Source organism: Chiloscyllium plagiosum, chromosome 20 (genome assembly GCF_004010195.1).
Source record: "Chiloscyllium plagiosum isolate BGI_BamShark_2017 chromosome 20, ASM401019v2, whole genome shotgun sequence".
In the NCBI taxonomy this organism is placed as follows: domain Eukaryota; kingdom Metazoa; phylum Chordata; class Chondrichthyes; order Orectolobiformes; family Hemiscylliidae; genus Chiloscyllium; species Chiloscyllium plagiosum.
The window spans coordinates 54,420,071-54,447,698 of NC_057729.1; the positions used below are offsets into that span (position 1 = coordinate 54,420,071).

The following is a 27,628-nucleotide window of genomic DNA, read 5'->3' on the forward strand; positions in this document are numbered from 1 at the left end:
GGAATGCTTTGCCTGCAATGGTAGTAGATTCGCCAACTTTAAGTACATTTAAGTCGTCATTGGACAAGCATACGGACGTTCATGGAATAGTGTAGGTTAGATGGGCTTCAGATTGGTATGACTGGTTGGTGCAACATCAAGAGCCGAAGGGCCTGTACTGCGCTGTAATGTTCTATGTAATAGCAGTCCCAAAACAGATCCTTGTGACACATCACTAGTAACCGGATTCCAGGCAGAATATTTTCCATCATCCACGACTGACTGCCTTCTTACAGAAAGCAAGTTTCTAATTCAAACTGCTAAATTCAAAACGCGAATTCACCTTCAAACCCATTTTTCCATCAGCCTACCATGTGGAACCTTATCAAAGGCTTTACTAAAGTCCATGTACACCATGTCAACTGCCCTACCCTCATCTACATGCTTGGTCACCTTCTCAAATACTCAATGAGGTTTGTGAGACACGACCTGTCCCTGACAAAACAAGGTTTGTGAGACACGACCTGTCCCTGACAAAACAGTGTTGACTACCTCCAATCAAATTGTTGCTTGCTACATCATTATAAATCCTCTCTCTTATAATCCTTTCCAAAACTTCTCCTATAACAGACGTCGGGCTCACTGGTCATTAATTACCTAGGTCGTCTCTAATTCTTGAACAAGGCACAATACTTTCAATCCTCCAGTCCTTAGGTACTAAACCTGTAGACAATGATGACTCAAAGATCAAGGCCAAAGGCTCCACCATCTCCTCCCTGGCTTCCCAGAGAATCCTCAGATAAATCCCAGCCAGCCCAGGGGACTTACCTACTTTCACTCCTCCTAGAATTGAAACATCTCCTCCTTACTAACCTCAATCCTTTCTCGTCTAAAAGCCTGTATCTTCAGTCTTCTCCTCTACAATATTCTTCTTTTCTGGAGTCAAAACAGATGAGAAATATTCATTTAGCACCTCTCCGATCTCCACAGGGTTCACTTCGGTCTTTGACTGGCTCTATTCCTATCCTGGTCATCCTTTTATTCTTCACATACCTATAGAAAACTTTACGGTTCTCTTTATTCTACCTGCTAAAAACTGGTCATGTCCCCTCCTTGCTCTTCTTAACTCTCTCTTTAAAGTAGCTAATCTTTAACTCTCCATCACCTCATCTGAACCATCTATCTCAACATCACATAAGCCTCCCTCTTCCGCTTAACAAGAGATATAATTTCTTTAGTAAATCACATTTCCCTTACCTTGTCACTTCCTCCCTGCCTGACAGGGACATACCTATCAAGGACACGCAATACCTGTTCCTTCAACCAATTCTACAGTTTGATTGTCCCCAGCCCCTGCATTTTGCTCCCCCATTCTATGTCTCCTAAGTCTTGCCTAATTGCATTATAATTGGCCTTCCCCCATCTATAACTCTTGCCCTGTGCATGTACCTATCCCTTTCCATCGTTAAACTAAACTTAACCAAATTATTGTCACTCTCTCCAAAGTGCTCACCTGTCACTAAATCAAACACCTGGCCTGCTTCATTACCAAGCACCAGATCCAGTGTGGCCTCCCGTCTCGTCAGTCCTTTGACATGCTGTATCAGGAAACCCTCCTGTACACATTGAACAAAGATTGATCCATCCGACGTACTCAAGTTGAAGTGAAAGTCCCCCATAATGATTACCCTGTTCCTTTCACTCCTACCCAGAATTGTTTTGCCAATCCTCTCCTCCACCTCCCTGGAACTCTGTGGAGCCTATAAAAAAACTCCTAGTGTGACCTCTCCTTTCCTGTTTCTAACCTTAGCCCATACCACCTCAGTAGACGAGTCCTCGTCAAAAGTTCTCTCAACCATTATACTGTCTTTGACTACAAAGCCACACCTCCCCCTCTTTTACTGCCTTGTCTGATCTTAATGAAAGACCTGCAATATCCATTCCTGACCTTGCTCTATCCATGTCTCCGAAATAGCCACAACATCGAAGTCCCAGGTACCTATCCATGCTGTAAACTTACTTACCGTATTCTGGATATCCCCGATGTTGAAGTAGACACACTTCAAACCAGTTTGCTGTCTGTCAGCACACTCCTGTGACCGTGAAATTCTGTCCATATCCTTCCTCCTCACATCTTCCTGTGCACTGGAACTACAGCACCCTCTCTCCCCTGCTGAGCTAGTTTAAACCCACCCAAATAGCACCAGCAAATTTCCCACCCAACATATTAGTACCCCTCTGGTTCAAGTGAAGACTGTCCTGTTTGTAGAGGTCCCACCTTCCTCAGAATTAGCCCCAATTATCCATATACCTGAAACCCTCCCTCCTTCACCATCCTTGCAGCCATGTGTTCAGCTGATAGCGCTCCCTGTTCTTCAACTTGTTATCACGTGACACAGGTAACAAACCAGAGATAACAACTCTGTTTGTTCTAGCTCTCAGCTTCCACCCTAGCTCCCTGAAATCCTGCCTTACATCCCTATCCCATTTTCTACCTATGTCTTTGGTACCTACATAGACCACGACTTGGGGCTGTTCACCCTTCCCCCAAAGTCACAATCCGACACATTATTAGACTTTATTTCAAGATTTTTACTAAATTCAAATTCTACTCTGTGGTTGTGGAATCTGAACCTGTGTCCCCAGACTATCATGCAGGCTTCTGCATTACAAGCCCAGCAACAATATCACTGTCATCACTTACCCTAAGCCTTAAGCAAGTCTTTGTAGCACTTGTGACCAACTGTGGTTTCTATTGCCAGACTTGAGCTCTCCACACAAAGGAACTAAGTAGCTACTCTTCATTTGAAAGCTGACATGGAATTTTGTACAGGCACACAAGGTAACATTCAGCCCCTTGAATTAATGCTGTCAGTCAATTAGATTTAGGACGATTTATACCTCAGCTCCATTTATCAATCGTCCTTGGTTCCATCACCCATATTAACTGCTGCTTACTGAAAATTCTACTATTACCAGTTTGATGTTTTCAATCCAATCCCCCACCCTACACCATCAAATGTCTTCTGGAGGAGAGAGCACTAAATTTCACAAACTTTTGTTTAAAGAAGTGTTTTATTTTAAAAAAACAACAGCTGTATATTGTGCAGCCCTAGTTAGTGTGGACTTCGGGTCTCAAGGTGATTCCTCGAAGTGCAGTCCCACCATGGATAAAGCACTTAAGAAAGACTGTAATGTTTGAACTTTCAGCTTTATCTTCTACATAAAACTAACAGGGTCTGCAATGCGCAACTTTTAAACTTACTTTGTATGTTTTACGCCACATTATAATTACTGCAATGTTCAACTTTGTTCTTTCTACCTTGTTCTTAAGATTCTGTGCCGAGGTACTTGCACCTTGTGTGATGACATTATACATGTTTCACCGTACTCCTGTACTAGAGTACACATGACAATAAAATCAAATCAAATCTGAAGGTTGGATACACTGTCACAAGATGTGCACACGGTTACTGTCATACCTGACACAAACAATGAACCAATAATTACAACAGAATAGAATCTCTAGTGTGGTAACAGGCCCTTCGGCCCAACAAGTCCACACTGACCCTCTAAACAGTAACCCACCCAGACCCATTCCCTCTACCCGGTATTTATGCCTCACTAATGCACATAAGCTACACTTGCTTGAACACTCTGGGCAAGTTAGCATGGCAAATTCACCTAACCTACAGAGTTTTGGACTGTGGAGGAAACCGGAGCACCTGGAGGAAATCCATGCAGACATGGGGAGAACGTACAAACTCCACACAGACAGTCACCCGAGGCTGGAATCGAACCTGGGTTCCTGGTGCTGTGAGGCAGCAGTGCTAACCACTCAGTCACCATACCTTGAAACCTTGAAAAGTGTTTCCTATTTTCCAGAGGGCCAGAACTTCAGAACTGTGAAGTACAAGACTAAGGATGTTATAATGAATTTGTCAACGACACGAGTTAGACTTCAGCTGGAGTACTGTACACAGTTCTGGCCATCACACCTCAGGAAAGATGTGACTGTATGGGAGAAAGTACAGAAGAGGTTTCTTAGAATGGTTCCAGGGATGAGAAACTTCAGTTATGAAGATAAGTGGCAAAGGTTGGGACAATTTTATTTGGAAAGGACAAGGCTAAAAAAAGATTTTTGATTTAACAATTCAAAATCATGAATGAGCTGAATAGAGTAGACAGGGAAAAACTATTCCCACTCAACAAAAGGATCAGAACTGGTGGAAACAGATATTAGATAACTTGCAAAAGGAAATAAATGCAATGTATATGGTTTGGATTTGGAACACGCTGCCTGGAATACACTGCCTGGAAGGGTGATATAGGCAGGTTCAATTGATGCATTTAAAAAGGGATTATTTAAAATAGGAATAATATATAGGACTTTGAGAAAGACTAGTTTAGAAAGCTAGTGCTAACATGATGGATCAAATGGCCTCTTTGTGCACTGTAACAATTCCGTGGTTTTAAAAATAAAAATCAACACTCACCTCATCATATCCAAAAATAGCAGCGTAGAAAGTTTCTGTCATAACTCTCATGTCCTCCTTCAGCACAAATGACTCGATCTGAGGGGCACAAATGGTACCACAAATGAATATTCGACATGTAATCAACTGCACCTTTTCCTCAGTGGAGAGATCAGATAGTAAGATATGAAGAGAAATGTTCAATATCAAATCCAGGGACACTCAGGTGTGAACAGCAGCAGCTTCTAAGTGTATCCTGAAATGGTTACCAGTAACTAGTTGTTAGCCAGTTTTGAAAAGATTTGTAACTCAGGTTGAGGTTCTGGATGTGAGTTTGGTTGCTGAGCTGGAAGGTTCAGTTTCAGACACTTCTTTGTTACCATACTAGGTAACATCAGTGAGCCTCCAGTGAAAGAACTACCAAAATGTCTGAAATACAAACCTCCCCATAACATCCCAGTAGCTAAAAGAATAGCAGAACAAAACGGCTGCAGAATGCTTCGAAAAATGATTAACAATGCCCACAACTGACTCTAAATACAATCGGGAAATTTCGCGCCAAAAACCTTTACTCACAACGCAACAGACCATGAATAGACAGACACAGTACAACAAGCCATACGCATTAGACAGCAGCAAACACAGAAAATTAAAAAAATTAGACCTGCAGAAAAAACTAGATAAATTGACACAAGGCTTCACTGGAGACTCACTGATGATGTTACCTAGTATGGTGACAAAATGTCTGAGACTGAACCTCCCACCTCAAAGAGCAAACTCACATCCAGTAACTAGTTGGCTTACATCACCTATTGCTTGTGTGGAACATAAAGGGCTGGTTGGGCTGAATAACCTGTTTCTACATTGTATCTTCTAATACTTTCATTTCAAAATTACAGCATTCATGAGCCTTAACCTGCCCTTTCTCCATAAGGAAAACAAAGACACACCTATATATTGGACTTGATATGGTTGACAGGTAACAGGGATATCATGGACATGGATAAACTCAGTGTGAAAATCCTTCAGCTTCTTCACCCTCCTCTGCCATTTAATTACATTGTGACTGATCTTATGTCCCAAGAAGCACAAAAGGCCTCAACAGAGAAGCAGTTTGAATCATCGATCTCCCTTCCATGCCCTATACATTTTACTCATATGACATGAGATGGCTATTCATAAATGAGCTCAGCTTAATTTTAAGCAAACACAGTGGGCAAAATGGTCTTTTTCTATGCCGTAAGCATCTTCTGTTTCTCAGACCTGGGAGTGTGTGATTTTGGGGAGGGATGGGGTAAGGGTTGGATCTCCACTAAGATGATCCATAGGCACTCCACAAAGGGAGGGGGAAATCTTTACCACCGGACAAAGGGATGGGATTTTTACACTGTCGATATGGGCAGGGGGATTCCCAACTGTGATACACACGAGAGTTGTAGATAAATATTTTAATATCATTTATTTTATTTTAGAGTTTGGATATTGAACTAGTGGCATGGTGATTTTGGCCCATGTCTATGAAGGGGTTTAATGATTAATTTGCATGGTTTTCTGAAGCCTTGGTTTGTTAGATGGCTTTTGAAGGCTAATGGATATTTGTTTACTTTTGGTAAGTTTTTATGAGTGAACAGAATAAACAACCCAATGTACTAGGCTTCCGTTAGGAAGCTCTGAAGTGTTTTTTTTTGCCATGGTGTTAGGAGCAAGGTACTGGCATGGACAGGATTGGCTGACTGGCAGGAGGTCGAGAGTGGGGATAAGAGGATCTTTTTCAGAATGGAGGAGGTGAAAAATAGTTACATGAGGAGGCCATTTGGCTCTTTGAGTCTGTTCTGCCATTCAATATGATCACGGCTGATGATTGAATTTGATAGCCAACATTGCATTTGCTTTCCTAACTACCAAACAAAATGATAACCTCATGAGAATCTTGAATTTCTGAACATTTGCCTCATTCAGAGAACATCTACACCTCTATTCTTCCTACTAGAGTGCATAACCTCACACGTTCCCACACTGTATTCAATCTGGAACTTTTTTGCCCACTACTGTAGCTCATCCTAGTCCTTCTGCAGCCTCCCCTTTTCCGCAACAATATCTACCCCTCTATCTTTGTGTCGTCTGTAAACTTAATGCCCTCAGTTTCTTTATCCAGATCATTAATGTATAACATGAATTGTCCCAACACTACTTCCTGTGGAATTCCACTAGTCACCTCCTGCCATTCTGAAAAAGATCCTCTTATCCCCACTCTCTACCTCCTGCCAGTACCTTGCTTCTAACACCATGAGCTATTTTGCAGCCTCCTGTGCAGCACCTTGTCAAGGGCCTTCTGGAAATCCAAAGAGTTCACATCCACTGGCTTTCCTTTATGTAACTTGCTTGTTACCTTCTCAAATAATTCAAACAGATTTGAATTCCCCTTCACGAAGCCATGCTGACTCAGCCCTATTTTACCATGTTCTCCACAATCTCATTCTTAATAATGGACTCTAAAATGTTGCCAGTGGCCAAGGTCAGGCTAACTACCTACAAGTTTCCTGTTTTCTTGTTGTCTCACTATTTAAAAAGGGTTACATTAGCTATCCTATAATCTGCAGGAACTGTTCCAGAATTGTTGCAGGACTGATTTTTCCCAGTTCCCCCATCGCACAAAACCCAACGTTCCTCAATATTTTTGCAGTGTTAGTTGTATGCTCTCATGTGAGCAGAGAACTGAAGTATGTATTTAGTTGATTAGCCATTTCTTTGTTGCCGATTGTAAATTCCCATTTCCATTCTGACTGGAAGGGACCCACATTTGTCTTCACCAATCTTTTTCTCTTCACATACCTATAGAAGCTTTTACAGTCAGATTTTATGTTCACTGCAAGTTTACTCTTATCCTCTATTTTGCCTTTCTTAATCAATCCCTTTGTCCTCCTTCTAAACTCACCACTCTTCAGTTTGTTGCTTTTTTGGCCAATTCGTATGCTTCTTCCTTGGATTTAATACCATCTCGAATTTCTCTTGTAAGTCACAGTTTGAACACCTTTCCCATTTTGTTTTAGTGCAGGACAGGAATGATCAGTTCTTGTAGTTCATCCATGCGCTTAATGTTTGCCACTGCCATCCCTTTAAGTAATGTGCTCCAATCTATTGTAACCAACTTGCACCTCATACCATTGTAGTTTCCGCTGTTTAGACTCAGTACCCTAGTCTCAGAATCAGCCATGTCACTCTCCATTTTGGTGAGGAATTCTAGCATGTTATAGTCACCTGTCCCCAAAGGGCCTCACACAATTGGATTGCTAATTGCACCTTTCTCATTGCACATTACCCAGTGTAGGATGGCCTGTTGTCCAGTTGGTTTCTCGATTTATCAGTCCAGAAAACCATCCCATATACACTTCAGGAATTCCTCCTCTGTTTGATATGCCCAATCTATATGCAGATTAAAGTCAATCATGTTCCTTTCTTGCACCCACTTCAAACTTCTTGTTTAATACCATTCCCAATATCGCTCCTAGAGTTTGGTGTCTATATACAACCTTCACTAATGTTTTGTGCCCCTTAGTGTTTCTCAGCTCTAACCTATACAGATTCTCCATCACTGGAACAGATATCCTTCTTACTATTGTGCTAATTTGTTCTTTAACCAGTAATGCAACTCCACCTCCTTGTTCTTTTTGTCTGCCCTTCCTAAATGTTGAATACCTCTAATGTTCAGTTTCCATGCCTGGTCACTCTTCAGCCATGTCTTGGTCATCTGACTATATTAGACCTATTTTCATATATTTGCACAATTAATTCATCCACTTTATCACGAATTCTCTACACATTAAGGCACAAAGCCTGAAGGCTTGTCATTTTTACATGAAGTTTCCTGTTCCCATTATTTTTCCATTGTGGGCCCTGTTTGATTCTTGCCTTTCATGTTTCTGCCTATCACTTTCCTTATTCCCCTTTTAGACTTTTGTTCTTGTCCTTGACTCACCTTCCCTGACTCCTTGCATAGAATCCCATCCCTCGGCCATTTTAGTTTACAGCATTCCTAACGACTCTAGCAAACACTCCATTTGGGATGTGTTATATGTAAATACTTGATTCATTCCATCTTCAATTCGTTTCCGTAATATACTCCTGCATTATTGTTAAAACCAAGTCTGTAGCATCATGTATCCATGTTTCAGCGAAGTGAAAAACTGGCTCCTCAAAACAAAAATAAAACTTACTTCAGTGTGCAATCGGACTTGTTCAGTAATAACATTTACTGGGATCATAACACTACTGGACACAGAACAACCTTGATTGTCTGAATGAGGGGGACAGGGAGTACTCTGTTCAGATAATGGATTGTACAGATAACTAATCAGGGTTCCTTGGCGGATGCAACAACAGAAACGGGGTCCAGTGACAGTGGCAATAGGAACAGGGTCCCCGTGGCAGTGACGGCAATAGGTTCCTGTGGCGACCCTGTTCCTGATTCTGCCACCAGCCCAGGCTGCTTGCTCTCGCTGTGCTTTTATTTAAATTTAATAACATTTTTACAGGATCTTGAGAGCTTGTTTGGATAATCTGAAATCGGATAATTGATATTCAGGTAACCGAGGTTGTTCTGTACTTGGGAGGGGAGTATAGGCAATGGACAATGGTGATGCTCCCAGCTAGCATGAACCAACATGGAGTTAGGATTTTGACTTGCTATGAAACAGAAGAATAGCAAATAAAAATGCAGATATTCAAGTACCGTTTTGGGAGTTTCCACTGTAATTATTTTGTAAGCCCTAACACACTTTGTCAGGAAAATTTGCCAAATGCAGGGTAGGAAAACCAAAAGAATTGCAAATGCTGCAAATCAGAAACAAAAACAGAGATTTCTGGAAAAGCTCAGCAGGTCTGGCAGCATCTGAGAAGAGAAATCAGTGTTAATGTTTTGGGTCCGGTGAACCTTCTTCAGAACTCTATAGAAAAAGGCTCAGCCCTAGCAGTTAAAGTACTGACCTTTCTTTTTTTGAAAAGATACATAAAAATCTGAAACCTCAGAAGCGTGTGCTAGTCACCTTCAGGCCAATGCAGCAAGCCAAAGAACACATTAAGTTGCCTGATAGGTGAATATTTATACTCCATTAATGTTCACAGAAAACCCAAACCATTCGCTGTCTAAACTGGTTATATTCCTTCCTGTTAACTCAGTACTATCCTTGTGTAAATTTCTAGAGCAGTTAAACAAACAGTCAGCAGTGGACTACACATCATAGCACTGTTTCATGCCCGACTGTGCTGAAACATCCCACGTGGATGTTGAAATAGGTACATTTCTGGCATCCTACACATTTATAGCAAGTTAAAATTTTATATAAAACTTTATAAACTTTTTATTGGATTTTAAAAACTTGTGTCAGAGTTAGTTGAGAATCACTGACAAACCTAGCATTTCCGTGCATGTGAAATGATGGAATCGCTGACCCAATAGTGATAGCTTTGGTTATTGACTTACAGGAAAAGTAGAGTTTGCTTGTGTTATTCTAAATCCAAAACAGTCTGCTTGCAATGCACCAGAATTAAGTTCCCTGGCCAGTGTCTTAAATGAGCAAAACAGCTGCCAATTAAAGTGCCTCACAAACATCCAAGCAGCCTTAAAAATCCCTGGTTTTCTTATCGGCTGTTGTGCCGCCTAGTGCTAACAGCAGCAAATCTACTGGTGTACCCTTTCAGTCTGTTAGTGAAATAGGCTCTTGCCTGCTTCCTCACCCTCGCCTCCACCGTCCACCCCATCTCCCTCAGAGCAAGGGGCGACTGGTGCAGAAGGCAAGCTGGAATACATTATGAGCTGAACACATGCAGTAGCTGGAGTGCCAATCTCCAACAAGGAGGGAAAACATTGCCTCATTAAATAAACTGACAAAATAAGAGAGCAGAAGTGAAACAACACACAGCACTAGCTCTTAAAGAAGGAGCAATTAAATGTGAGAGGATAAAAAATCCTTTTAACCCTGAGCTAATTTGTTCAAATAGTAGTTTGATTTTATTGTGGAGCATTCCACAGAAACTTTGGGCAGGATTTCGACGGGTCTGTGTGAGTGAGGTTAGGTGAGGGTGCATTGTGAAAAGTGTGTTGCTGTATGGCGTCTTGGTGCCCTGCACTTCCACAACACTGCAATTTTCAAAGTGCAGGCTGGGGAAGACAGAGAGAGAGCGAGCGAACGAGAGACACACAGAGTGGGAGACACACAGAGTGGGAGACACACAGAGTGGGAGACACACAGAGTGGGAGACACACAGAGTGGGAGACACACAGAGTGGGAGACAGAGTGGAAAGGGGGCACACAGAGTGGGAGACACACAGAGTGGGAGACACACAGAGTGGGAGACACACAGAGTGGGAGACACACAGAGTGGGAGACAGAGTGGAAAGGGGGGAGGGGAGAGAAGTGGGGAGGTGGGGGGGGGGAGAAAGAGAAAAAGAGAGAGACACACACAGATAGAGAGATGGAATTCTTCCAGTCTTCTAGTTACCTACCCACTGTTGAAGAGCTTGTTACCGGCTGCAGAGGGCCAGTACAAACTGCCAATGCATCAAACTGGAAGATCACACATTTTAGGCCAGAGTAGTGCACAGGTGTCAGGGGCACAGCAGGGAGCCATTGTGTGATGCTACGGCCAGGTTAGCACTGGGAGAAAGTGTCATTCAAACTTGCTTGAGGTGGTACAAAGTTGCCATGACTTGAGCAGAGGAGAGTTAAACATTTTATGATTAACCATTTGGTCACTTGCATGCAACCATGAGGTTCCTGGCCCTCTGCTCTCCTGCCTGCGAAAATCTACAAGGCAAGCCCAGTCCTGGCTGGCATCTGTCTCTAAGCACTGAACTCGAGAGCCAGCTCCATCCTCCAGGCAGTGCCTCCACCATTAATTAGCTGAACTCGTGCTATTACGGGTTTTGCATATTGAAACAGCTTTGCGTCATCAGACAGAATTGGAATGGGTTTTATACCAGAGAACAATCCAGTCTATTGTCAAAATTTTGACAGGATGAATAAGCTCCTAAACACTGTATTCTACTTTACTTTGAATTTCCAATCAAAATGCAAATCTTTGTGCCCTTTACCCCAGTTTAGGAGTCACAGGCCAAAAGGTAAATCTTATCCAAGGGGATTCATCAACAACAGGGCAACTATTATACATTTGAGCTCATTAGATCTGATACACAAGAGAATGAAGAAAAGTGTTTCTTTGTTCAGGTGAGTTTTGTTTAGAAGAAAGAAAAACACTTAGAGATCTAAAAAAGCTTACATTGATATAGCACCTATCACAACCTCAAGAAGCACTCAATAGCCAATGAATTGTTTTTAAAGCCTACTTATAATTATAGTTACACACATCAACATCCCACAAGAAAAGCAGAGGCTATGTGGTGAGATTGGAGAAACTGTGATTGCTTGCCTTAAAACAGAGAAGGTTAAACGGAGATTTGATGGTAAAAGGGGTTTTGATGGTATGAACAGGTAAACACTTTCCGTTGGTTGTGGTGTTGGAGACATCAAGGCAGATTTAAGACAATTGGTAAAAGTATCAGAGGGGAGGGGAGTTGAACATTTCATAGGCGATGATGATCTGGAATGCATTGCCCAACAGAGTGGTGAATGCAGATTCAACAGTAATGTACAGGGATGCGTAGCTAGGTGGAGTAACCATGGTAAATGCTACGGATTATGGGGATAGAATTGGAGGGTGGGTCTGGGTAAGATGCCCTTCAGAGGGTTGGTGCAGACTTGTTGGGCTGAATGGCCTCTTTCTGCACTCTAGAAATTATTTGATTCTATCTGCTGAGTCATGAGGATTGAGTAGAACTAATTGTATCAGCTCAATGAAAGAGCCAATACAGACACATTGTGACGAATGGCCTCCACTTGTGCTGTATGATTCCATAAATGAGATAAATTACCAATTAATGCTTTGGTGATAGCAATTCAGGGGGGAATATTGGCCATGACATTTGAGGAACAGTGTAGTCTTTCAGTGGTGCTGTAGAAGGCTTTACATTTACCTGAATCAGCTAGTTCACCATCTCTCAAACAAATCTCCAACAATGCATCTTCGTACTAGCACAGAAATATCAACTTACATTATGCGCTTAAGTTGCTGAATTGAAGTTGGGCCCATTGCCCTTTCTGGTTCATTGGCTGTGGTGCTACCACTCAGTCAAGGTGAGGCTCGGTATGTATATGGTAAACTTGCATGATAAAGCAATTTGACAGGACTGAGCAGCGTTGACAAGGTCTCGGCAGGAGGTTGAGGAGTGCAAAAGACAAGGAGTACCAATAATTAATCTTTCCGGAGACTGAATGACACACACTGGGCTGATAGTCCCTTGTGAAAGTTGTAAAGCGTACAGGAAACTCTGAGGTTGGACAGTCAGACTTTTGAAACAGAGAATCACACGTGGGAGCTTGGTGAGCTAACAAGTGAATATATTGAAAATAAAGTTTCAAGCTTGAAGAGTTAAAATAATTCATACAGGTTTTTGAGCAGGAGTGTTGGAAAGGAAAACCTCCATAAAAAACAAACCAGATAAATGACCTATATTCTCAAGTCTTGACCAAACCTTCAGGTTTTTTTAAAAAAAATGTACATATGAAACTTGACTCAAACAGTTGAATGCGCTGAGGTCAGGAGCTCTTTGTGTTGTTTATACAGCTGTGTCAATTTTTGATTCGCAAACTTGGCCGACAAGTTTAGCTCAAACTTTCTTGATTAACTAAGAGTTGTGCTGAAGAAAAAAAAGAGGGGTGCCTCTCGCTAACAGCTTTGCTAAGAGTTTAGTTCGCGCTTCAAATCTCAGAAATTCAATGACCTAAATTCAAACAAACATTAGCTATCTAATAATGGTTGCCATGTGTCTACACTTGCACTGCTGTCTATTTCAGGAGGAGTGGGTTACTGCTGCATTTTAAAAAGAACAATTTGGAACTTCTCTTGGAATATTTTCACTGAACTCCACAGAGAGCCATGGCAAAAATTCCTTGTGCACTGGTCATTTTGCTCTGCCACACAGAAACGGAGACAATGACAATTTACATTTACGTTGTGCTCTTAATGTACCTAATGTTGATCTCCAAGATGGTGGCATTGACATGGTCATTAGGGTTACGGGCTCCTCACCCCAATGGCTCCAGTCCGGATGCATCCTTCGGTTTCTCTTCTTTCTCAGCTATTTTTTCTCCATCTTCTGATGCCATGGGGAAGCTGCAGCGGTGCTTGGTGCGTCACTGCCTGTGGTGGTGGCAGTGCCTTTTGTGACCACTCCTGGTTGCAGCAATGGTGGTGCCTGGTGTGGGGTCTCCTGGCGGAGATGGGTAGCTGTGATAGAGGCCGTGCCTGAATCGGGGACTCCTGGTCACAGTAGGTCTGAAGCGTGGAGACCCCTGGTTACAGTAGGATCTGAAGCGTGGAGACCCCTGGTTATGGTAGGGTCTGAAGCGTGGAGACCCCTGGTCACGGTAGGGTCTGAAGCGTGGAGACTCCTGGTTACTAAAGGGTCTGAAGCGTGGAGACTCCTGGTTACTGTAGGGTCTGAAGCGTGGAGACTCCTGGTTACAATTGGGTCTGAAGCGTGGAGAATCCTGGTTACTGTAGGGTCTGAAGCGTGGAGAATCCTGGTTACTGTAGGGTCTGAAGTCCGGGGGACTACTGGTTACGGTAGGATCTGAAGCGCGGGGGATTCCCTGAGGCTTGGGATACCTTGTAGAAGCCCTGGAGCCATGTTTGAAGACCCCTTCTACAGAAGATGTACTCTATTTGTGATTTCTTTTTTTTTGGAACTCAACAAGGTGCTGAATTGTGGTGACAAATCACTTTTTACTGTATGTCTCCAGATATATGTGACAAAAAATAAATTGTAACTCAATTTAATACATATTCCAAGATACTTCACTGGAGCACTAACAAATATTTGGCACTGAGGTAATATTGGGATATGTAACCAAAAGCTTGGCCAATAAGATAGGTTTTATGAAGAAGCTTAGAGGAAGATAGAGAGGCAAAGAGGTGGACACGTTCAGTGAGAAAGTGCCAGAGCACAGGTCTCAGGCAAATAAAAGCAAGTTAGCCAATGATGGAGCTAAGAAAATCAGGATGCGCAAAAAGCAAAGACTGGAACATTCCAGAGATTGAGGACTGTGGCACTGGATGTGGAAAAAGACATGTTTATGATACAGTGTGTTTCAAAACTACAGCATCTTCCAAAACTTGTAACAATTCGTGAAGTACTTACTGTTCTTCAAAATGCAGCCATTGTTGTGGAGGAAGGACGCAAACTAATTTGTGTACAATGAGCTTCAACTAGCTACAATCTGATAATGGCCAGTTAATCTTTTGGAGAGGTAAAAATTGACCAAAGTCGCACCAAGGGATCTCTTGAAGCCACCCACAAAAGCTTTAACGTATCATCTGAAAAACAGCACCTCTGATATCCCAGCATTCCCTAAATACAGCAAGGCCTCTGATATCCCAGCATTCCCTAAATACAGCAAGGCCTCTGATAACCTAGCATTCCCTAAATACAGCAAGGCCTCTGATATCCCAGCATTCCCTTAATACAGCAAGGCAGCAGCAGCATTGATTTTTGCAATCTAGTCCTGAGTGGAACTTGAACCCACAACTTCACAGTGCTACCAACTCAACCTTGGCTGGCACTTTGAGAAAGATAGGGAAAGCATGGGTGTGGGGGGATTGTGAGAAAGAGAATGAGAATTTTCAAACTGAGTTGTTTCCAGATTGAGGGTCCATGTAGCTCAGTGAACAAAAGGAGTGATGAGGAAATGGCATTTGCTACAACACAGGCACAGAGTTTTTTTTTAAAACAGAGGGTGCACATAAGGAGGCCGGTCAGAGGAAGCATCAACCATCAGGCGCCCTCCCCCCCACTGAGATACAACAGACTAGATAGATTTAACGAGAGAGAGAATGGGCCGGTCTGAGGACACAACCCACAGTAGGAGAGCAGCTCACATGGAAATGCTACGAAACTGGCTGGATTTGTCTTAATAACAAATGTCCCTCCAGGAGATGACACAAGCAGCAGAAATGAGTGTTTTCAGGGGCCAATTAGCACAACGAGTGAAAACATTCCTTTCGCGTCTGAGACAATGACTCATACCTAGTCCAGACCAGGATTGAAAATACCCCTCTGGGAGCCACAGGAAACCTACGTGAAAGGCAAACCTCAATCCAGCTCCTGTTGGGCACTAGTCCACAAGCCTAACTGCCCATAATTTGGGACCAACTGGCAGATTCAGCTATTGAGGTGATAAAGATGTTCATTCTGGAATCTGGAAATTTTCAGTATCTTTTCAGTCGGGTACATTACTCAGGGTAAGTTATGGGAACTTACAATCTGCATCTCACTTGTCTGTAAGCTGCACTTGGAAATGCTAACACTGAAAATGGAAATGTATTCCATTCTACAACACAAGGTTGAATGATACCAAAAATAAATTCTAACAGGTTCACTGCCATACTTCAGTAAGGCCCCTTGCCAAGTTGGCAGCACAATCATAAGCTGCCAAGTTAATGTGGTCATAAATACTCCCACTTTAAAACAAAGCTACACTGTTTAGTGCGTTACAGGCAAAGATCTCTTTGGGATATGTTGATTCACATACAGTTAACCCCACCCCAAAGGTAGGAGTGTTATAGCCAGCCTCAAATCTTCCTAACTCACAATACCAAGTTCATATCATCAAGAGCAGTGCTAGTAAATGGGATTAGAATGAGTAAATAGTTTACTATGCCAGTGCACACAGGATGGGTTGAATGGACTATTTCTATGCTACAACTTTTCTATGGTTCTTTGCCAACATGGATGATTAGTTGACTGTTTCACTATCCATTCATGCACTTTGTCTGAAAATATTTGGTTTCTCCAATATCACTGAGTATATTTTGAAAGAAAGACATGCATTTCTATTCATAGAATTAGAATTCATTGAATTCCTACAGTGTGGAAACAGGCCATTCAGCCCAACAAGTCCATGCTGATCTTCTGAAAAGTAACCCGCTAAGATCCATCCCCCTACCCTATTACTTTACATTTACCCCTACCACCTAATCTACACATCCTTGAACGTTATGGGCAATTTAGCATGGCTAATTCACCTAAATTGCATATCTTTGGATTGTGGGAGGAAATCCATGCAGACACGGGGAAAATTTCCAAACTCCACACAGCATCCAAGGTGGGAATGGAACCCAGGTCCCTGGCATTGAGGCATCAGTGCTAACCACTGAGCTATTGTTTGCCCTTGTTCTGAGCACAACTGCAGAATGTCTCAAATTGATTTAGAGCCAGTAAAATACATTTTGAAATGCAGTCAATGCTATAATGTAAGAAACACGGAAGTCAATTTTCATGCAGCAAACTCTCAAAATTCAAAGTGACAACAACTGTGTAATCTGTTTTTGATGTGGAATGGGGGTTAAATATTGACCAAGACACCAGGGAAGATTCTCTTGTTCTTTTTCAAAATAGTGCCATGGGATCTTTTATATCTTGCTGTCTCAGAGGGTCGCTCTTCAGAGGGTCGGTATGGACTTGTTGGGCCAAAGGGCCCGCTTCCACACTGTAGGGAATCTAATCTAATTTATAGTCCTCCACTCTTGCAATACTGTGTTGGAACATGAAACTTTATTTTTAATGTTTGAGTAAAACATGTACCAAGAATATCTAAATCAGAGGGGACAATATTACCTAGTGAGCCATGGATGGTGCAAGCATTAACATCCCTCTGTTTCGTATTTCTATACTATTAAACTTTCCGATTCATTATTTTACAAATCCACAAATAACTATTATTCCAAGCAATCATGGTTGTTGATTGTAAAAAGAAAACCTCGTTATCTTTAGGCCATTTAGGTTAAGACTACATCTCTCTATTTTTCTGAATTATTGGTTGACGACTGAAATAGGAAAAGGAAGTTTGAAAAACTAAAGATTACAGGGGGGATTGCTACAATTTTAAAAACAAAGTTACTAACACTCTTGGTAAGTGTTGTTTACACTGCTGCTGGCTTCAACCAGTGGGAGACGTTAATTGCAGGCAGGCTGGTGCCAAGGGGTATACACAAAGTACAATTCCATAAGCAACAAGTAGCTGATTGGTTTGTGGGTGGTAACCAGTTGTCGATGACAAACCAATAACAGTGTGATTTGTTCCTGGTAGGTGAACTGCTTGTGAATGCGAACGACATAGGCAAGAGACTTTGGAAGAGAAGTTAGTGTCTTTTTCTCAATCTGCAGTAAAGAAAAAGTCTGTAGAAAGTTAGTTTATTTTCCCTTACCAGTTGCTGCAAACTGTAACTTTTAACCAGCAACTAAGAGAATTTACAACTTGTGAACCAGTTGCTCTGTGCCTCTTGCAAGCAAATGTGGAGACAAGAGATCCAAAAATATCAAGCCCTGGAAAGCATGCCACAGGGCAAGAGTTATCCATGGGGCACAGGCAATTATAATGCAATTAGGCGAGACTTAGGATGCATAGAATGGGGTAGCAAAATACAGGGGAAGGCAGCGGGTGGTGGTTGATGGAAAATATTCAGCCTGGAGTCCAGTTACTAGTGGTGTGCCACAAGGATCTGTTTTGGGACCACTGCGGTTTGTCATTTCTATCCATGACTTAGATGCAGGCATAGGTGGATGGGTTAGTAAATTTGCATCAAAAAAATTAAAGACTTCACCAAATTATGTAGAAGGAAATATGGTCACACACTTCCCAGATACTTCCAAGGCAAAGGCTTGCAAATTTCTGCTTGTGTAACCTCCTGCGCGAATGCTTATATAGACTTAGGGAGTCTCAGTTTTCAGGAACCCTCTGTCCTAACTTCTGACAATGTCAATTACATAAAGAAAACCAATGCTTTTACTGCAGAAGAGAGTTTTATGTTAGCTTCAATAAGTTCAAACTGTCCCAATACCCAGTGCACAGTTAGGAAGATGAACTAAAGTTGAAAACCAGACTAGAGTTCAAACGTGGTGATTCAGACAGCAACAGGAATTACTCTCCAGGCTATACATGCTCACTTCTCAGTTCCCTCCTCCCTAAATTCCAGTTCCCAACTGCACTATCTCCTATTTATCCTTACAGATGGGAGTTATTGCTGATTAAAGTCAACAACTTTCTAAAGCTACACAGTCCTTCCATAAGGGTTCTTGTGGCATGGTGATACTACCCTGACCAGGTTGATTAGAAAATATCTTTAGCCTTTCCTCGGTGATTCTGATCTTGAAATTATGCTTGTTGTGAAGACAAAGATCAATTAGAGCCTATGACGTAGCACACATTGAACCACTTCACACTGTTACAGGATATGGTGAAAATATTGTCAAACCACAAGCACAGAAAGAATATGGAATACAGAATGCTCATGAGTGCAATTAATTTGAATCAATCATTGAGCTTTTCGCTGGTTCAGTGAGATCAGTCCAGTTGCTCCCTTAGCCCCAGAAGTGCTTCACTGTCTGCCTCTGAACCACTTCGGCCAAGCTTTTGGTTGTTTGACATGATAGTTCCTTACATGGCCCCCAGTGTCATATTTTGTTTTATAATTGAATAATGAAGAACCTGAAGTTCCAGTGCTGCATCCTCCTCTTCTATCGCCTCAGACTACTTCTCTCAGAAATAAGTTGGAAGGCTAAAATCTAACATTCTGGGCAAAGTCTGAAACAGTTCAGACAGAAGCAGAATCTGTCAAGAGAGACAGTCCTAAGATATTTTGTCAGGTTAAAAGTGCTACATAAGTATGAGTTATTATTACATTGTAAGAGGTCTGAACATATTATTAGGGAATTAACTCAGGTCTATTTCTACGTATTTGTACAATAGAGTAACTCAAAACAGTACCTCCTTGCAACCTAGATTTTAGATAAATTTATAACATCAGCAACAGTTCTAACATTGATTTATTTTAATTCTGTGCAATGGCAATAGTCAGTGATATGACCTTTCAAGCCTTTTGACTGATCTTTTTACCTCAAATGCACCTGCCTGTACTAAGTCCATATCCCTTGATTCCCCTTGTTTTCAAAAATCTATTGATCTCCATCCTGAATATGTTTAACAACTGAGTATTCACAGCTCTCTGGGGTGAAGAATTACAATACATTACAATCCGAGTGAATAAATTTCTCATCTCAGCTCTTTAGGGCTGACGTCTTTCTTGGCGGCTACAAGTTTTAGACTCCCTGGATAGTCCCCTTAGGTTCTTGGCATCTACCTCAGCAAACCCCCTCAGAATTTCTTACCTTTTAGTAAGACCACCATTCATTCTTCTAAATTCTTGAAAATATAGGCTTAGAATCTCTCCTAAAGGGACAAACATCTCAGAAAATAAAAAAACCACTACATTTACCCAGATCAATGGCTGACCTTAACTGGCTTCAACATAACATCTTCAAATCATCCTCAGCATTCCAAACTTCTGCCGAAAATAACCTTTGTGCTATCCGCTTCAACATAATTTGATATATGTGCAGCCTTCCTGTCTCTAAAGGTTGCCTTTATTCACCTCCTCAGCATACAGGAATTGCTGAGTTTTTCAGTATAATGGGCGATTAAATATTTTTCAATTGTCCTCATTAATAATCATTTGCTGATTTAGATGTCATGGGAAAACATTCACCACCGTTCATCAGAGTGCCCTTTTATTACAAGACCATAACATACCAGAATAGAATTAGGCCATTCAGCCCATCAATTCTACTCTGCCATTCGATCGTGGCTGGTGTTCCTCATTCTCCTGCCTTCTCCCATCACCTCTGATCCCCATACTAATCAAGAACCTATCTCTGTCTTAAATACACTCAACGACCTAGCCTCTACATCCACAGATTCACTATCCTCTGGCTGGAGAAATTCCTCAGAATTCTAAAGAGTTATCCCTTCACTCTGATGCTGTGATCTTGGATCCTAGTCTGACAGTGCACAAACATAATGTTTTGTCCTAAACCGTCATGAACGACTGCCGACAATCCTGAAATGGGGAGACGGTGCAAAGGGAACGAAGGCCTCAGCTAGTTCTGCGGATGCTGGAAATCTGAAACAGGAACAGAAAAAGCTGGAGAAACTAGCAGATCTGGCAGCACCTGTGGAGAGAAGGCAGAGTTAACATTTTGAGTCCAGTGACCCTTCTTCAGAGCCCTTTCAGTTGTTCATCACTCAATTACATCAGGAGATGATCTTAGTTCAAATCCATTTACCCCATCTTGTTCCTTAAAGTCTTTACTTAATAATTATCTATCAATCTCAGGTTTTCAATTTTTAATTAACTGTGGAGAGTGTTCCACTCCCCTTTTTGTGAAGAAATGCTTCCTGACATCACCCACAAGTAGCCTCGCTCTAAATGTCAAGGTTGTTTCCTTCATTGCTCCCCAATATACCTGTCGCTGGGCAGACAGAAATCTAATGACCTCAAAGACCCTGGGGAACCCATGCTGAAAACTTATAAGCCAAGTTTAAAAAGAAAAGCAAAGGCTATTAAAACAGCTAGGGACATTTCTGTGGTGCCTGACACTGAAGAATAAATTCCAAATGGAGTATTTTATTCATAGAGTGAACGTTAGGTGGATGACCAAGTCTGGCAATTCTCTTTTACATTCATTTGCAAATGTGTGCTTTAAATAGAAGCATAATCAGTGTAGGCAAGTTTATCTCTGATGACTGGATTCTAAATTATATTTTGTCTGTATTACAGAATAATAACAGTCCAGAAACAGATCTTTTGGCCCTAACAAAGTCCAATGCCAGTGTTTAGTTTCCAACAAAGCCCCTTTCCACCTTTCTTTATCTTAGCATTCTGTTTCCTGCTCTTAAAGTTTTGTCTGCTCTCTCAGATGGACAGAAAGTATTCAATTGTGAAGAACAGAGGGGTCTTCCAGCCCCACACTCCTATCTCAACCACTAGCAGCAAAAACAGACTATCTGGCAACAACCTACACTTCCAGCGAAGTAGCCTGGGATGTCTGAAAGGTGCTATATAAACGGGGGTCTTTCTTTCTCATGTAAATTTAAAGCAGACAACATGTAGAGCAATAAAACCTAAACTGAACTGGGAACAGGAGAAAGCCATTCAGCCTCTCAAAGCATACTTCACATTTAACAAGATCATGGCTGATGAGGTTGCAGCTTCAACTCCAGTTTCCTGACAGCCTTTCAGTCACCTCTCATTTTCACTCCATTCCCTCGACAGACTCCATCTTCAGTTGGGAACGGTGGCGAGTAGGGGAGGGGGCAGTTAAGTTTGGGAAGTTAACTCATACTCGCAATTACACCCGGTTTCTCTCACGGTACAATGCTTTTTCTGTCCAAATGCCTTGTGAATGCCCACAATGGTGTTGCAAATGTTTATAGATCACGGGCAAGATCAGGAAACGTGAGATTGGAAATAAAGTAAATCTTTGTTAAAGAGGAGAAAGTGGGTTTATTGGACAATCAGCTAAATTGTTTTGTAGGTAAGAAAACAGTAGCATGGAGTTGAATCTGAGTTACATGTAAAAATGAACACCCCGTACTGGAATGGCTGCAGGAGGTTAATGCCAAAGTAGCCAGCAATATTGCGAGAAAAAAAAATCACTAAAACGGAGTTTAGTTTGGATTAGCTTATTAAGTTCATTTTTTTTTAATAGACTGTGCTTTAGAATGTTTTAGTGTTAGAGAGTTGGGATCAACTTCTTTTCAGTCAGAGGGTAGTGAGATTCTGGAATTCTGACTGGAAGTGCGTTGTGTCAGAAACACAACATTTAAGCAGTATTCAGATATTCACTTGACACAGCCTCCATGATGAAAAACAGGATTAAGGTAGTCAGATCTTGGTTGACAGACTGGTGCAGATAGGTGGAGGTGATAGCTTAGTGGTATAATCACTACTATTAAGTCACACCAATGACGTTACCGAGCACGGTGGCAAAATGTCTGCATGACAACTCACACAGCATCTTCCAAACTCCTGACCACTTCTAAATTGAAGGACAAGGGCAGCAGATACGTGGGATCACCACCACCTACAAATTCCCTTTCAAGCTGTTCACCAACCAGACATGGAAATATATTGCCATTCCTTCACAGTCTGGAATTCCCTGCCTAAGGGCATTGTGGGTGGACCTACAGCATGTGGACTTTAGTGGTTCAAGGCGGCACCTTCTCAAGAGCAACCAGGGACGGGCAAATAAATGTGGGCCTGCCAGTGATGCCCATGTCCCACGAATGAATGTTTGATTGGTCAAATGGCCTCTCTAGTCAACTTTCAGAAATGTCACAATCTTACGGAATTAAAGAGGGGCTATGTGTGAGGCCATGAAAGAATCTTGAAACAGGGATGAGAATTCTTAAACAAAAGCTTTACAGATCCAGGAGTCAGGTAGATCAGTCAGCAAATAGGTGAGAGATGCGTGAGACTTTGTGCCATTTAGGATACATGCAGCAGACTGTGCATGTGTTCAGGTCAGCATGGTAGAGAGTACAATGGTGGAGGCTGGTCAAGCCAGCTTTGAAACAATGAAGAATAATACAGAATACTGATCACCAGCCTGGATCAGAGCCAATAAACTGCTCCCTTGAACAAGCACCTGATTCTAGAGCTTTGATACAATACTCTTTGATTGCAACAGGAGGAATCGAGTGGCCACGAGGTCACTCAGCAAAACACTGCTGTGCAGGCATCAAGTTATCATGTCCTGTCTTTGCCCTAAGGGATGAACAGTCACACCTATCTCCACACTTCTTGCTCAGCTGTCACACTGTAATTGTTTTCCTTGTGGCAAATTGTTTAGTTAATATCTTCAAAGTTTGTGAGAAGATTTGTAGCTCGGGTGCTCGTTGCTGTTAATATGTCTCCTGGAGATCCTTAAATTAAACTGCACACTCAATTCAATGCCACTTAACATGTCTATTACTATTTACAGCCTCAACAACCTTGTAAAGTATCTTCCCGTCTGAAACCTGAACAGTCTTCTGCTCCTGAATCTTTCCTCCTGACTTGTAAGCACCATAGGACTTCTCCGCAGCCCTGACTGTTTGAAGGCTGCTAATAACAGCATCTCTGCAGCTATGGGCCTCTTCCCCTTGCAAGAACCTAATTCTCTCTCAGGTCATTGTAAAACTCAACTCAGCAAACATCTTAGCCATTATTAATCAGGTGCTTTACTGGTCATTTAGCTGAAATAAGCTGACTTCTTGTAAATGCTATTTTGTTTAAATGTTTAAAGTAACTATCTGACATTCGAAAAATGAATCAGGCCTTCACAGAACTGAAACTAAAACCCATTTCCTCCCGCTTTAAAATCCAAGTTCTCTAATAATAATGTCATGAACTTCATATCAACAGCAAATCCATATTGTTCAGTGGTGGGTACACACGACTATTACTGTATTGCTTGACAATAACATCATTTGAACTAATTATTTTAAAAAAAGATACACTCATGGCATGTGGTACATGGTTATATTTTTTAAATTTCTTGTGAAAACAGATAAATGTAGTGGAGTTCATCCAATTCCATGTGAAACCTCTAAACTTCCTGAGTTGCTCACTACTTCCCTAAAATAAAGCTAAATACAAAATAATTGAAAACATGTGGAAATATGGCTGGTTATTGCAACGCTCAGGCATATGCCAATAAAGCTCCAGGCAAGAACATAGTCAGCTTTTAGCTGCTGAAAGCCAGAAAAGCACAGGCTGAGCTAATTCATACTGTATGACTATCCTCTAATCATTGCATTTTAGTAAAGGTATCAAGCCCTTATAATCAGAACATTTTGCTGTAGTTTTGCTCACAAATTCTATTTGCTGCTCACTGCCGTTTGCTCCAGGTCCATACGTACTACCTTATTCACTGAAACTTTGGTGTAAATATTCATTGATGGAATTTCCTTGCCAATACAATGACATTTGTCATTTGCAATATGTTAAGAAAATGCTTAAATAAAATGTCCAACACTGTTTTCATTAATATCCACACACTCGCTAGAACAGTGTGTTTGCCAAACAAAAAGTAAGTTGCTGTCAACCAGCACAAAACAAATTTAGGAAAACAAGGCATTGCACTAATAAACAAAGTTTAAAATAGTTTGAATTCTATCCATTCCAATCATTTCTTTTGCAAACTTATCTGATGCAGGTGGAGTGCACTCAGGCATTCAGCTCAGGGGGCTTTACACTTCCGTGCTTGCCAGCCTGCAATTATTCTCTCCACCTTCATTTCAAGTAACTGGACAGAAAGAAAACATCCAGAAATAGAAAATGCCAGCCAGTAACTTTCTGACTGGTAGAAGTCAAATTTCTGCTACAAACTATGAACCAGAAATAAACATAGAAAATGTACAGATTCAGGAGGATAAAATATTGCGGCTTTATTGCAAAATGTGCTTCACTAACCAAATGGCGTGAAAGCTGGGCACATGAGTGCGCTGAACAGCTTCCATGTCCAATTGGATAGCAACAAGAGTTTCCACTTCCCCAGCGATAAAAGCAACTGTCAGTGCAGGAATCACACCCGCAAGCCTACAGAGCAGACCCCAATTATACTTTGGCATTACATTGAAGACTGAACAAGACTAAATAGAGGTGTTTAAAATTGTGAAAAGGTTTCACACGTCATGAACGGGGTAGTTATGGCATTAGGAATTCTGTAAAAAACTAATCTCTCTTTAAATAGACAAAAGCAGCCTTGATAAATGGCTGCCAAAGATCACCTGACCTTTTACAGCTGGAACGTGGTCAGGCTCCATCGAGACTCCAAGCAGATTGCTGGAAATATCCAAACATGTGAAAACCTTTGAAATTGAATGTGGGTCCGCATTAGAGGAAAGCAGAAGCTTTTGGATGATGGCTTCCCTGGTGACATTGCGTGTAAACCTTCATGCTGTGTGCTGTCCAAGGTCCATGCACAGCAGTGATGCCCGGAAGTGGAAGCCATCTGTCGGAATGCAGATTAATGGTTGTTGAGTTTCCCAGCAGCTCCACATCTTAGAGAGCGAGTTGTTCCCTGGGGCTACAGCTAGTGTTTTTCTGCCTCACCAATGGCCTAACACAAAAGCATGATACAAAATTCTGGGACACTAGCTACCTTAAATTTTACCTTAAATGCACAAGGCAGGCTCAGGCACCATTTGAAACATGGCTCCAAGACCAGAGGGAGAGAGTGTTATCAGCCAGGCTAAAGGAAGGGCTTTTCAGAAAGTCCAGCTGAAAGTGTGCAGGCAATCTGCAAGTGCCACAACTATACAACTAATGAGAAATAAGAAACCTTCTTCCCCACCTCCACCCCCCTCAAAGTCCATCTTCCCAATCCCACCACCAAAAGCCTGCTCCATGAAGAGGCCACCTGCACAAGTAACTTGCAACTAATTAACTACAGAAACAATCACAAGACCTGTATTCTGATTTAAGCTTTCAAACTCTTCATCTTTCAAAGAGAAATCATCAGGTAGGCAACGAGCCTGCAACAATAACAGAATGATTTTATTCTCATTTTTGTATCCACACCTACTTTTAAATTTTCATAACTTTATTTCATATTATAACATTTTTACTTCACAATTTGCAGCAATAGTTACATAATAAACCAACCTTTTATTATCATTAAAACTAAAGTGTTGCTGGTTATTTTTAAACTGGAACCTAAAAAATTAAAGGTGGACGCAACAAGTTATATAAATTTACAATTCACCAGCCACTCTGCCATGTATGCTTGTGACATGGGTTAGATTTAGAGATGTTTCCATTTACTGGGGCAACGGGGTAGGCGATCCAAAAGTAGAGGTTATAAATATAAGATAATCACTAATAAATAGATCACAGAACCTCCTCAGAGTGTGGCTAAAACAGAACTTCTTACTATGAAGAGTAGACAAGGTAGATGACATAGATGCATTAAAGGGGGAGCTACAGAACTAACTAAGAGAGATAAGCAAGACTAGACAGGTTACGTTGATTAGGTTAGTTGAAGTAAGGTATAAGGAGGATCATTTGGAACATAAGCATTGCCATAAACTTGATGGTGTAGTTACAGATTACTTCACTGGCAGAAAAATCCAGAACAGAGGCATTTAGGGGTGAAATTTCTTCACTCAAAGGACTGTGAATCTTTGGAGTTCTCAACCCCATGGGTTGCAGATGCTCCATTGCTGAATATTTTTAAGGCTGAGATAGACAGAGTTTTGAACACTTATGCATTTATGGGACATAGGGAATGGGTGGCAAAATACGGTGAAGGTAGAAGGTCAGTGCTGATCACGTAGAATTGTAGAGTAGGTTCAAAGAGCCGAATGGTCTATTTGTGCTTAATTCTGGACAAGTTAGGTGAAATAGCAGAAAATTCTAAATGGGGGAGATACTAAATGAGTATTTTGCATCAGTATTTACTATGAAAGGATATGGAAGACATAGACTGTAGGGAAATAGATGGTGACATCTTGCAAAATGTCCATATTACAGAGGAAGTAGTGCTGGATGTCTTGAAACGCATAAAAATGGATAAATCCCCAGGACCTGATCAGGTGTACCCTAGAACTCTGTGGGAAGCTAGAGAAGTGACTGCTGGGCCTCTTACTGAGATATTTGTATCATCAATAGTCACAGGTGAGGTGCCGGAAGACTGGAGGTTGGCTAACATGGTGTCACTGTTTAAGAAGGGTGGTAAGGACAAGCCAGGGAACTATAGACCAGTGAGCCTGACGTCGCTGGTGGGCAAGTTGTTGGAGGGAATTCTGAGGGACAGGATGTACGCGTATTTGTGAAGGCAAGGACTGATTAGGGATCGTCAACATGGCTTTGTGCATGGGAAACCATGTCTCACAAACTTGACTGAGTTTTTTGAGGAAGTAACAAAGGGGATTGATGAGGGTAGAGCGATAGATGTGATCTATATGGACTTCAGTAAGGTGTTTGACAAGGTTCCCCATGGGAGACTAATTAGCAAGATTAGATCTCATGGAATACAGGGAGAACTAGCTGTTTGGATACAGCAAAACCAATGTAGTGTACAAAATCCCATGCAAGGACTGCACAAAACACTGCATAGGACAAACAGGATGACAGCTAACAATCCGCATCCATGAACACCAACTAGCCACGAAACGACATGACCAGCTATCCTTAGTAGCCACACACACAGATGACAAGCAACATGAGTTCGACTAGGA

At 41.6% G+C, this 27,628-nt stretch overlaps 1 protein-coding gene across 3 annotated transcripts in view; it reads right to left on the minus strand.

Moving 5' to 3' along the window:
• Positions 1-27,628, minus strand: part of LOC122560297 (ubiquinol-cytochrome-c reductase complex assembly factor 1) — a 106,658-nt gene that overhangs the window by 18,272 nt on the left and 60,758 nt on the right. Inside the window, exons 7-8 of one of the 3 annotated variants that reach the window (XM_043710866.1) lie at positions 4,476-4,553; positions 853-915 (exon numbers count right to left, since the gene is read on the minus strand). In XM_043710866.1, the coding sequence (XP_043566801.1) occupies positions 898-915; positions 4,476-4,553 (96 nt within the window). In that variant the 3' untranslated portion in view covers positions 853-897. Of the gene's footprint in view, positions 1-852; positions 916-4,475; positions 4,554-18,909; positions 20,575-27,628 lie in introns of those variants that run through there. The other 2 variants (XM_043710865.1, XM_043710867.1) reach the window with 2 other exon arrangements.